The sequence below is a fragment of the Notamacropus eugenii genome, chromosome 1 (genome assembly GCF_028372415.1).
Source record: "Notamacropus eugenii isolate mMacEug1 chromosome 1, mMacEug1.pri_v2, whole genome shotgun sequence".
NCBI lineage: Eukaryota > Metazoa > Chordata > Mammalia > Diprotodontia > Macropodidae > Notamacropus > Notamacropus eugenii.
Window position 1 is genome coordinate 211,976,394 of NC_092872.1, and position 13,817 is coordinate 211,990,210.

Below are 13,817 nucleotides of genomic sequence, written 5' to 3' on the forward strand. Positions count from 1 at the left end.
GAACATTGGATTTGGAATCAGAAGACCTAGGTCTGAATCCTGGCTTGAACACACTTACATGACATTTAACCAAGCTGCTTAACTTCCCTTGTTCTCACTTGTAATTGAGGGCAGAAATAGACACAATAGGCATGGAAGATACAAGGGGACAGATTTAGGTATGATATAAGAAACATCTTACTAATGGGTTAAGCTGTCTAAGGTGCAATCAGTTCCCTTGGGAGAGAGTGAGTTTCCCTCTACTGGAGTCATGCTACAGAGCTTGAATGACCACTTCTCAAGGAAACTCTAGAGATTTCTGTTCAGAGATAGCGTGGACTATAAGTCTTCTGAGATATCATCCAACACTGTGATTCTATGGGGAACTTGAAGTGCTGGTGAAATATCTATCTCAGCCTTTAATGCTGCAGTGATGAGAATTCCCTTCTTCCAGGATAGGGCCATCTAAAGGTACACACCTGGAAATATATGGCTTCTTTTAAAATTTAAAATTAGGTCTCATCAAATCACCTGCTTGTAAAAGTCTTAGTTTGATAGTAAAACATTTTGGGAAATTAATTAAAAAATAGTCACATATGGGCAGAGCCATAGATGGTAATTCTAGCACACAAGACAAGCTTCACAAAACTTGGCAGTGGCAAGCAGCATGAAGCAAACACACGTTAGGAAGCATCATGAACTGTGTGCACAAATCAGCTTCTTAAGACAGACTCAGTCTGATCCCTTGAGGCTACCAGTAGTGAGGCTGACACCTGGGACTGTGTGATCAGGGAAAGAAATCATGTGCGAGAAAGTTGCTTTCTTATCTTATTTCTTACTTTTTTATCTTAATTATTCTTTCTAATGGTGGTGAGGTCAATCATTTCTATCATAGAAGGGATATCGTCAGTGCCCTCTAAATTTCTGTGCCCTAGGACAAAGCCTTAGTTGCCCCATCCTAGTTATGGCTGTGCATACATGTAGGTCAGTAACTGCCCATAAACATCAGGCTGAAGAAATTCAAAACCCCTAAAAATGAACAGAAAGTGAGTGGAAAGGCAGCCGTGATCTAAAGGCACTCATGACAAATGGTTGTTATGCTTCAAAGGGTTTTCTACTCTTAATAAGCAGAGTCATTTATAATAAATTTATGCTAGTAAATGTATAGTAAATGCTCGGTTAAAATTGGACATGTTTTTAAATGGAGTAAGATACACTGAAGGTTAAAATGTACTCCCCAACAACACACAGTAAAAATACAACATAACACCCCTTGTTTGCAATTCAGGTGTTTGTCCTGTACCCTAGCACCATTATAAAGGGTATTTTTTGTATTTATGATAGAAATTCCTCATAGTGTCCAAAAGATTCATTCCTGGTTTTATCAAGCACTCTTTCTTAGTCTTTACTGGAAAAAAAATAAATTTTACAATTCATATTTTTTTAAAGTGAATTTCTTTCTATGTTTACTTTCTTGATCCTGGGAAAGGACTCCAAATGTAAATGCCATAGGGCAGAGGCTGGCAACATTCTATTCCAGGAGGGCCTACTGTAACCATTTTCAGCTTTATATTTGCCCTTGGAGACAGCTTTCTAAGGCAGCATAATTCATTCTCTTGACCTATGCAGACTGGATACCAGATTGATACCAGATTCTCTTGCATATCTGGGCAGACAGATGCCCTAGAGAACCAGAGTTGTCCCCTAAAACCATATGCCCCTTGCATGTTTTCTGGCAATGGTTGACAAAAAAGTCTCTGATTCCTTTCCTATACAAAAGATGAGCATAGGGACACAAAGCAAGTGCACTCTAGGAAACTACAAATATACATTTCAGGCCTTCCCCTAATATGTTTCTCCATCATATCCATTCTCAGAATGCGGGGCTACCAACCATATTTTTGTTTAGAAGCTCTGCCTCTGCACATGGGCCCAGTAGCTGAGCTTGGTGGGAAGATACTCTTCCCCCAAACTTGGAAGGCCAATAAAGGACCTAGAGACAAACCACATTCTCACAGCTCTCTGGCACCTCTAAGGGTACACTAGCCTTTATTTCCTAGTTTGGGGCCAGAAAATGGGATAGGCAATAGGCAATAATATGAAGATGGGCAAGGCCAAAGTCCAATTAGGCATGATTATAGCTCATCACGGTCCTGATTGTCAGTTACTAACACCATGGAACAAATATGGGGTAAAGCCTATATATACTATTAAGAGAACTGCTGTTTCTTTGTTCAACACATCAGTTCATCAGAGGGATGGCAGCAGAGTGGGGTTAAAAGTGGGTAGTGAGGTCATTATGTAATCAAGATAAAAAATTCAGAGCTAAAAGCTTTTGGGACTATCTAGGGTCCAAATCTGTAATTTGATAGCAGCATTTAAAAGTTAATTCCTTTAAATGTAATAAGCCTAGACTTGTCATGATCTGGTCTTACATTCCATTGGTCTCTCCATGACCCTATTGACCTTTCTTATTTTGACCTTGATTCTCTGTGATATGGTTTCATTGCCAATAGTCAAAAGATCAACTGAACATTTTTGATACCTGCAGAAGTCATATGCTCAGGTCTTAAACCAAAGGCCAGGAAGCATCCTTTGCCATGATGTTTCACTCTAATTACCATGACTGCTGGCAGTTAGGAATCGGGTGATGGGACTCAGTTGAAGCTATGACTGTGTTAAAGTCCAGGGAATTACTTTAAAAGCAGGTAGCTAGACATAAAAAGCAAAGAGAGTTCACAGCTGTCCATAAGAATGACTGATTACCATATTATAAGAGAGCATCAAGATGTTTACCTGATGCCAACAACTGGTAAATAGTTATGGTTGGTAGTCGATGTTTGTAGCAGGTGATTTTTGTGAATGGAGTTGAGTGTGGAAAAGACAGTGAGTTTGCAAAAGCAGAGAGTATGGTTGATTAATTAACTAAAGAGTGGCCAAATAGCACAGTTATGAGGGAGTGTGTGAACAGAAATGTGCCTTGGTTATGAACCTCTAGATAATTTAAGGGTGAATTTTGGGTCTTTGGATACAGTTCCCTAGACATTTCAGGCTGAGAGAGGTATACAATGGTACCAGCAGATCCAAAGCGTGTAAAGTATTTAAAGTTGAGTGTCAAGTGGGACTCCTGTAAAAATTTCACTTGTCAGGGGTAAGATGATCTAGGAAAAAATAACCCATCTATAATACTAACACAATTCTAATTTCTCATAGATAAGCGAAAACATGCTGAGGAATATCTTAAGTATAGTTCAGGATAGTCTGGGCTATGTCCTGGGTTGCCAAGGGCACTCTTTGACAGCTGAAAGAGAATGGGATGCTTTGCCCTAGCAGAAGGAGCATTTGAAAGAAAGAGGGCAAAGGGGATTACTACTCACCTGTTAGACTATTAAGTCGCTTTTGTTGCTCTGTAATAAAAGAAGAAAAAAGCAAAAAGTGAGTGAAACACACAGTACGTGAAAGGCAAAGAAGATCTGGTGACAAGTTATTCTGTTCTCAAAGTCACCATCCTTTATTTTCAAATGCCAGAATGAAAAACAACAAAAAATGGCAATACAGGGGTAATGTTGAGGCTCAAGTTCCGACACCTATCTCCAACATGCATCTATTAAACACCTACTATGTGCCAGGCACTGTGCTAGTTTTTGGAAGCACAAAGACAAAATGAAAAACAACCTCTGCTCTCTAGAGGGCTCTATTTTATTGGGTAGATACTCCTATAAAGGGTAGTGTTCAGAGGATTCACTGGTCAATTTGTTGAGCCTCCCCTTAAATGTATATGATAAGATTATATAGAGTATGGACCTTGCTGCAGCCACTTGAAGGGGATCTACCATGGAGGTGGATATTAGGCACTGATGCCTTACATACTGGGCTTCAGAGACAGAGACTGCCTCCTGATGACCAGAGGACTGAGGCTCAGGAGCATGGACTGCTACTGGAGGACAGTGCCTGCCTGGCACATAGTAGGTGCTTGATAATTGATTTAAAAAAGGAGTTGCCCCCTTCATAGTCTCTACAAGGAAACTATGATTACTCTTTTCTTGTACTTTTCTTTTTAAACGTCCTTTCTGCTAGCAGAAAAGGATGACTTTCAGGACAAACACATGGTGATAGTCATGTGCTTGCCCAGTGAAGCCTGAGAGGGGAATTTCTGGACATCCACTTCTGGATGTCCTTTTCTTTTTCCTTTTATGAGGTCAGAGATAAATAATTCCAAGAATGGATATCTCCAGCCTTGGAGATTACTTTGTAGGTAATTGCTGAGTTTATAAATTCCTGCATTGGAGAACTTGGCCTCTCAGAAGGAAAAAGCTTCTTTAATAGAATGTTTCTCAGAAATACAAGGTCCATCAACAGGCTGCTCCTTCAGCTGACATGCTGCAAAGGGCCAAAAGATATGCACCATGCCAACCCTCCATAGTATTGCTGTCAATTGCTTAAATGTTGCAAGTCAGAGGGGATGGGAAATAGTTGTTCACCAGTCCCACAAAGTATTTTCCCTCATCATCCAGAAGGGTTTGAGCATTCTGTATTACTGAGTGTGTTCTTGGAGTCTTGGACAATTTCTTTAGTTAAGGAAATAAAAAGTTGACCTATACTCAACAGCTAAATTATAAAGTGATACCTACATTTGGGAAAGTGAGACATGGATCATATCAAAGTTGTATTTTAGAGATTTTACTGGAGAAATCCAAGTAGGGGTATAAGGAGCCAAGAAGTCAAACTGAGCCCTCTTGGGTCGGGTCCCCAGGAATGAAAGTCATTCACATGAACCCAGAGTCTTTTGGAGGGACCTAGACCACAGGTCACACTCCTTTGGAGTTGGAACAACCATAAAAACAAATATAAAGCACATACCAGACTATAAATACTTTCTCAACATTTAAAAAAAGCTTTCTGCTTGCCCCTGCCACAGCCCCATCATAGCGGGCCTGAAGTAAGCAGCAACAATTTTAGGAAGCACAAATCTTGAAGAGACTACTACTTAACAGTTGTATTTGATTCAAGAAAATTATGTTCCAGACAGCCAGCATCTTATAGTGGAAAAGATACCAGATTTAGATTAAAAAAATCAAACCTGATTGTTAATTGCTACTAAACTGTAATCACGAAGCAAATCACTTGACCTCCCTGGACCTCAGTTTCCAAACTTTTAGAATGGGGAAATTGTCTCTTCTCTGCTCAGGGTCTCTTCCCCCACAAGGACTGTGGGAAGGATCGATGGGAAAGTGTTGATAAAATGCTTTGTGGATAAAAATGTTGTTATTATTGAGACAGAGATAGATAGTAGGCCAGCCAGGCAAGCAGGCAGATATCATTCTGTTTTGTGTGAAAGGCCTTCAAAGAAGAATATCTGGATGGTATACAGTGTTTAAAACTGAAATTCAGAGACTCAGGATTCCAATCCCAGCTCTGTCAATGTTGCATGAACTTGGACATGCCCCGTCCTTTCTCTGAGTCTCTGTTTCTTCCTTAGTAGAACAAAGGTTGAACTAAATGGTCTCTAAGGTCCAGTCGAGATAAAATGTTCTATAATCCTGTGATTATGAGAGCAAACATTCCATGTGGCTATTTCTGTTCGCTGGAAGCTTAGAACTGCTTTGTGAAATTCAGAGCAGAGCAAAGCTCAGCGAGCATAGTCAACATGTTCATACATTATGTACCAGCAGGGCTGAGTTAAAAGGAATTTTTTCTGTATGAGGGTGAGAAGAGGAGAAATCTCTCTTAGAATGGTTAAACTAGGTTTCGGAAAGTGGGATAAAGATATCATTGCTTCAAGGAACACTGAAGAAATTGTTAAGAAATTGAGTCTATGAGTAGGGTGTGTGTGGCAGAATATAGCTGCCAAGCTGGGCAGATTCCAAGGCAAAGCTAAGAACATTCTACCGACATAATCTCCATGTATGGTTTGTGTTTAAAAAAGGCCTGGGAGTAAAGGTTCTCAAAATGATTAATAATATAAGGTTGGGTCCCCAAGTATTCTAATATTCTATTAGATTTTGAGGTCCCTAAGGATAAGGGTTGTCTTTTGCCTTTTTTTGTAGCACCAATGCTAAGCACAATGCCTAGCTAACAGCAGGCACTTGAAAAATATTGGTTGACTGACTGGTTAATATCCTTCTCAATTCTTTGTGTTCAATGAATGTGTGACTTGAAGCAGCTAAGTGGCCGTGTGGATAGAGCTCTGGACTCTGAAAATGGAAGATGTAGATGAAAATCCTCCCTCAACTACTAGCCGTGTGACCCTGGGTAAGTCACAATCTCTGCCTACCTCAGTTTCCTCATCTGTAAAAATGGAGATAATAATAAGCTCCTATATCACAGAGTTGTTGTGAGAATCAAATGAGATAACAAATGTAAAGTGTTTTTGCAAACCTTAAAGGCACTATGTAAATGCTATCTATTATTATTTTCTAGTGCTTGGCACAATGCCTGACACATGTTGTTGTTATGTGCCACAGTGGATAGAGTGCCAGGTCTGGAGTCAAGAAGACTCATCTTTCTGAGTTCAAATCTAGCCCCAGACACTTACTAGCTGTGTGACCCTGGGCAAGTCACTTAACTCTATTTGTCTCAGTTTCCTCATCTGTAAAATGAATTGGAGAAGGAATTGATAAACCACTCTAGCATCTTTGCCAGGAAAACCCCAGATAGGGTCTGATATGACTGAATCAACTTAACAACGACAACAATGACCCACTAATAGATTCTGAAGAAACAGACTGGGATATTTCCCTTCTTTTCTTAAGTTTCACATCTAGGCTCCAGGAGCAGGTCCCAGGCTATATCAAAATCCTGTTTTCATAGTCTCTTCTAGAAATCCTGGCTTTGAGATGAAGACAGGAACCAAAGGGTGCCTGGGTGTGAAGGCTGGAGGGTTTCACGTATTTAAGGCAGAGACAATAAATATCACCAGAAATACAGTTACGATGGAATGGCTTCCTAACATAAGTGAAGATGAGAAAGTTGGTGTGTCTGACTCATGAGTAAATCTGCTACATGAAAACATTCCTAAGAAACTGCTTCCCCCCACTTTGGCCACTAACTTACTTCTCCTATTTCAGTTAGCTTAGATAAAGAAGGATGAGTCAGAAAAATTCATAGGAAACTGCACGTTCCCTTTTCTTCGTCAATAGTAACATTTTCAACATGGAAGAAGGCGCTACTAGTGTCAGTGGAACTACTGGAAATAGACTGGTTTATTGGATACTTTAGAACAGGGGCAAGGATCCTTTTTTCTTTCTGTTGAAAATACCTGATAAACAAGAGGGGGAAAAAATCAACTAAGGGCTTCCCTTACGTAAAAAGCTGTCTAATTTAAGGCTTTGTTGTTTCCACTGAGAGAGATATAAAATACGTCACTCAAGTTATTTTTAAATGGGGAACATAACACATAAATAAGCATAAGTAATAAAAATAGATTTCTGCTTCACCTGTTAATAGATTCAGAGCTGGAAGGGATCTTAGAGGCTATTGATTATGGCTCAGTGGATAGAGAATTGGGCCTGGAGTCAGGAAGACCTGAGTTCAAATCTAGCCTCAGACACTTACTAGCTGTGTGACCCTGGGCAAGTCACTTAACCTTATTTGCTTCAGTTTCCCCATCTGTAAAATGAACTGGAGAAGGAAATGGCAAACTACTATGGTATCTTTGCCAAGAAAACCTCAAATGGGATCATGAAGAGTCAGACACAATTCATTTTAAAGATATAACTCATTTTAAAGATGAGACACTGAGAGATCTAATGACTTGCTCAAAATCACACAGCTAGTAAGTGTCTGAGGGGAACAAAGGAGGGGCAGAGCAAGGCCAACCTCAGATGTGAAGGTCCTTAATATCTGACACCAGAGAAAATGATCACTATCATTGAAATTTTCATGAAACATACGTTCTGCACTAGCAAATAGTTAGTCTACCTTTCTTTCTTTTTTTTCCCCAAAATTCTGAGGTATAGCTTGGAAAGAACTGTTTATTTCCCAAGGAAATTCTGAAGGAATGTCTTCAAAATATACTTTGGAACCTTGGGGTTTGTTGGATTGATACATCAAAGATGATTGCTTCAGAGCTAGTTTGACAAACAGGAACTGTCAAGAGCGTGCAAGGCCCTAGTTTAAGTACAAGTCTTATAAACTGCACCATTAAATGTTTACTGAAGGATTGCTTCATGTTGTCTAGATGCCAATCAAATGGAAGAAAGGGCACTGAGAGCAAACATCTGACCTCTCCCAAAAGATCTAAGATTTAAGTGAAGTTTTTCCCTATGAACAAGTTGTCAGTGTCAAGGGAGGGTTGGGAGGGCAGTAGTGGAAGAAAATAAGCATTTATTGAGTACCTATTACGTGACAGACACCGTAATAAGCCAATGTTATTTAATCTTCACAACAACCATATTTTGGTGAGTGCTATTATAACCTCCATTTTACAGCTGAGGGAAACTGAGGCAGGCAGAAGTTAAGTGACTTGCCCAGGGTCCCACAGCTAGTAAGTATCTGAGCTAGGATTTGAACTCAGGTCTTCCTAACTCCAAGTAAGCACTCTATCTACTATGCCACTGAGCTACCCAGAAATAAATATTTTAATACTTTTTTTCCTAAATAAATATAAGAGGAGCTCTCAGTACCTCTCCTCCTCAAATATGTCACTTGGTTGGTTGTTGTCCTTCATTTTTGAAGAGGATCAAAATGACATCACCATGATAAACTGAAGTTTCAGTGCGTCCAACTGTGGCTGCTCAGACCAACAAGAGTTCGGAATGCTCTACCACAGGTTGGGCACAGATAGGCCATATGAATTTTGGAGGTGAATACTCCAAATTTGCACATCCTATGTTTACTTTGTGCTGTCTCAATTCTGCTTTGCTCGTAGAGCACAGCATCATTTCTGATGTGGTCTCGCCATGCCGAGCAGTCCTGTGACAGTGTCTCCCATGTTGCACAGTCAAATCCAAAGTTCTTGAGAGAGACCTTGAGAGTGTCCTTGTATCGCTTCTTCTGACCACCTTGTGATCACCCGACTCATGTGAGTCTTTCATAAAATAGTCTTTTTGGCAAGTGCACATTTTGCATTCGAACAATGTGGCTAGCCCATTGGAGTTGTGGTCTCCGAAGCATAGTTTGAATGCTTGGCGGTTCAGCTCGAGCAACGACTTCAGTGTCTGGTACCTTATCCTGCCAGGTGATTCTCAGAATCTTCCCAAGACAGTTCAAATGGAAGCAATTCAGTTTCCTGGAATGGCGTTGGTAGACTGTTCATGTTTCATAGGCATGCAACAATGAGGTCAGCACAATGGCTCTGTAGACCTTCAGTTTGGTGGTCAGTCTAATACCTCTTCTCTCCCAAACTTTTCTTCGGAGCCTCCCAAACACTGAGCTAGCTCTGGCAATGTGTGCATCAACCTCATTGTCAATATGTACATCCCTGGAAAGTACACTACCAAGGTAAGCGAACTTATCCACAACATTCAAAACTTCTCCATTTGTTGTAACCGATGGTTCCATGTATAGATGGTGTGGTAGTGGCTGATGGAGCACCTGTGTTTTCTTGGTGTTAATTATTAGGCCAAAATTAGCACAGGCAGCAGAGAATTGACCCATACTTTGTTGCATCTCAGCTTCAGAGGTTGCATTGAATGCACAATCATCTGCAAACAGAAAATCATGCACCAACACTCCATCCACTTTGGTCTTGGCTTGTAGCCTTTTCAAATAGAACTTACCATCAGTACGGTAGTTGACCTTGATGCCGTGTTCATCCTCATTGAAAGCATTTGACAACATGGCTGAAAACATCATGCTAAAAAGTATGGGAGCAAGCACACAGCCCTGCTTCACTCCACTGGTGACTGGGAATGCATGAGAGCCTTGTCTACTATCCAGAACTCGGGCAAACATGCCATCATGAAATTGATGTGCAATACTGATGAACTTTTCTCCAGGCAGCCAAATTTTGACATAATTTTCCATAAGCCCTCATGACTAACAGTGTCAAAGGCCTTGGTCAGATCTACAAAAGTTGTGTACAGACCTCGTGAGGTACTGCAGGACCTTGCTTGGAATCTTTTTACTTTTCTTTCAGAAATAATTTGATCAAACTTAGTGATCTGGTTTCTCTGCCCACAGTAGATTAGAAGAAATATATTTTAAAAGAGGGTTGAGGAGGCAGAAACATATGTATGAACAATAAAATAAGTGACAGCTATCAGCATGACCTTGAGAGAGGAAAAAAGAAAAACAACAGACACAAGAATTCAAAAAGGAAATGAGCCTACAGCCCTGTGGTAGAAACAAAACCTCCTCTCCACACAAGCACACATCAAGCATCTCTGGGCACACTCATAAAGCACAGCAAATAGTTCTTCATACTGACAATTCCAAGTGTTCCAAAAAATAAAATGGTCCATTGTTTCCCCATATGCTGCTTTCGCATTACATTTTAAAAGCCTTGAAATGAAAACTAAAGATTTTTACCCAAATGGTTAAAGTAAAAACAAATTACAAACTTAAAAATGCAATGTTTCGATAACTTGCCAAATTCACTCAGGTGAAACATTATATTCTCCAACAACACCACAGGAATGAGGCATTATTCTACTTAAATAGTCAAAGTATAGCCTGATATTAACCTTGTTTAAGGATTAAAAGGTGGGAAGTGGACACATTCCGGCAGTTAAGGATCCCAGGCAGTGCTCTATCTATCTGCTGACCCACGTATCTACACTACTACTACTACTACTACTACTACTACTACTACTACTACTACTAGTACTACAACCACCACTGCTGCTACTACTACTACCACACTACTACTATTATAACTACCATTACTACTATAACAACCTTTACTACAACTACCACTGCTACTCCTACTATTACTACTACCTCTACAACAACTACTACCATTACTACTATTATAACTACTATTAATGCTACTACTAGTAATAATATTAATAACTAGTATTTCTCTAAGGCATTAAGGTTTGCAAGGTAAACAAATGCTGTCTCATTTTACCGTCACAACAACTCTAGGAGATAGGTACTACTATTATGCCCATTTAACAGATTTAAAGATAAGGAAACTGAAGCAAATAAAGGTTTTCCACCATCTTTGTTGCATTCTTCTGTATTATCTCCTGTATATTAATGTCCTTTTAAGATGTGTGACCACAACTGAACACAATCCTCCATATATGATCCAACCAGGGCAGAAGATAGTGGGATTGTCACTTTCCTAGTCCTGGAAGCTAAATTATTCCTAATGTAGCCTAAGGCTGTAGTCTTTTTTTTTTTTTTTTTTGGCTATCATATCATACCTTTGACATCTGACTCTTCAGTCAACTGAAGTTTCACTCCACTAAAATCTCCAGATCGTCATATGATGTTGTTTACCATGCCTGTCCCAATGGATATTTGCAAGGTTGATTTTTTTGAACCATTACATTTCTCCCTATTATTAAGTTTCGTCTTATTGGATTCAGTCTGATGTTCTAACCTGCTAAGATCTCTTTGAATCCTGACTCTGGCATCTCAACAACAACACACCCTGATCATTCTATGTTGGGTTCCAGTCTTTCTCTCAGAAGCATTCCTGAGTCCTGGAAAGCAGTTTAAGAAAACCTCCTGAAGTCTTGTGGCTCTCAAAGGATAAATAAGGTGGTTGGGGAGATTAGAAACAAAGACAAAAATAACAACAAAGTAATAAACGACAACTGACAGTCTGGCTTCAAGAGAGAAGAAAGGAAAAACTATAGACAATAACTCAAAAAGCAAATTAGACTATGGTCTATTGAGATATAATCTGAAACAAACTGACTGATACCAGGATAAGACCTTCCAATCAATTCCCACCCTAATTTGCCCTCTGCCCTTCCCCACCCCCCAGCAGAGAACTTCGTCTGATTATGTTTTCATTCACCGCCCTTCTCAACCCATCTGTTCTTCTGCTCAGTCCTCTCCTGAGTCCATGTTCAATCAGAACCTTTCCCCATTTCCCCCTATTTATCTGTGGATCCTGACCTAACACAGCGGAAAAGAGAGAGGTGGGTTGATAGCTGGCAGACCTGGGCTGATAGTGCAGCTTTGCTCCTTTCTACCTCAGCAGCCTTGCCAGTGAAATATACTTTGAGCTACAGCTTCCTCATATGTGAAAGGTGGAGGCTGGACTGGATGTCTTCTGGGGCTGTGATTCGATGGATATTTTTTCCATACTGATCAACTTCCCTGTTTTATATGGGATATAAGGGAAGGGAATAAGTATTTATAGAGCACTTACTATGTACCAGGTACTGTGCTAAGCACTTTGCAATTATCTCATTTGATTATCATCTCATAGAATAATTATCAATTATTATCTCACATTACCACCTACTTGGGAGGTAGGTGCTGTTATTATCCCCATTTTGCAACTGAAGAAACTGAGACAGATAGAGGTTAAGTGACTTGTCCATAGTTAGTGTATGAGGCTCAATTTGAAGTCAGGTCTTCCTGACTCCACTGTGGCTTCAGCACATTTCTGGGTATGATTATCTTCCAAATCTTTTTTTCAGTTGATGACTCAGCAGCTCAGGCTGACCTTTACCCTCACTTAATCCCATTCTTTCTAGCTCTAGGCTATAAAAATATCTATAATAATTGCTGGCTTTTATAGAAAGGAGTCTTGGAAATATATATTAAACTAAGGAGGTAGGGTGATTATTATTCCCCATTTGACAGATGAGGAAACTAAGGCAGGCAGAGGTTAAGTGACTTGCCTAAGGTCAGATAGCCAAAGTGTCCAAGGCTGAATCTGAACTCAGGACTTCTTGACTCCAGCTCCACCACCATGTCACCTAGCTGTCTATTACTGTCTTTGCATGTGGATGACTCCTTATTAAATCTATCCCCTCCTCAGATGGAGTGGCCAGGGAGTCCATAAATTCCCCAATAAAAGTTGCAAAATGAATGGCCATCCTGCATCTCAGTCAAGATGAATGAAGTCTGACCAACTCCAGTGGTATTCATTAGCGAACATGGAGTCATGGAATCTCAGTCCCCTAAAGGTAAAGAGTCACATTTTGCTCTGACTTTGAGGATATTTCTGAGCACACTTCTAAATGATTGGATGCCTATTATAAGAACCCATTATTCTCAATTCACTTTTAGCTCCCTGACAAGAACAATAACTGTGCCTTAAAGTAGTTCCCTCTAACTGAAGTCAATACTGATTCCACGGGTACCTGAAATCACCTTGACAACCATCTGAATTAGCACCAGTCACCTCAATCAACCTGAAGCAACATCGACTCATAGAAAGAGAAACTGACAAAGAATCAGGAATCTGTATTGGGAAGTGCCTACTATGTGCTAGGTTGGGGCAACTAGGTGGCACAGTGGAGTCAGGAAGATCTGAGGTGAAATTTCACCTCTGATATTTACTAGCTGTGTGACCCTGGGCAAGTCACTTACCCCTGTTTGCCTCCCACTCCAGTACCTTTGCCAAGAAAACTCCAAAAGGGGTCACGACAAGTTGGACACAACTGAAAAAGGAGGATGTGACAGGCATTGTGCTAAGCACTTTACAACTATTAACTCATTTGATGCTCATAACATTGGGAGGTAGGTGCTATTATTACCTTCATTTCATAGTTGGAAGAAACTGAGGCAGACAGAGGTTAAGTGACTTGCCCAAGGATACACATCTATAAGTATCTGAGGCTGGTTTTGAATTCAGATCTTCCTGATTTCAGACCCAACACTCTATCCACTACACCATCTTGCTGTCTCTAATGACTCTGGGGACCATTTCTCTAAGAATAACCAAATGAATATTAAAAAAGAAAAGAAAAGCCTGGTCAAAATAA

General features: G+C 40.1%; 1 protein-coding gene across 50 annotated transcripts in view; it reads right to left on the bottom strand.

The window, feature by feature from the left end:
* Nucleotides 1-13,817, bottom strand: part of SORBS1 (sorbin and SH3 domain containing 1) — a 296,548-nt gene that overhangs the window by 85,364 nt on the left and 197,367 nt on the right. For all 50 annotated transcript variants that reach the window (XM_072626096.1, XM_072626079.1, XM_072626112.1 and 47 more), the window contains one exon: nt 3,357-3,386. In XM_072626096.1, the coding sequence (XP_072482197.1) occupies nt 3,357-3,386 (30 nt within the window). The remainder of the gene's footprint in view (nt 1-3,356; nt 3,387-13,817) is intronic.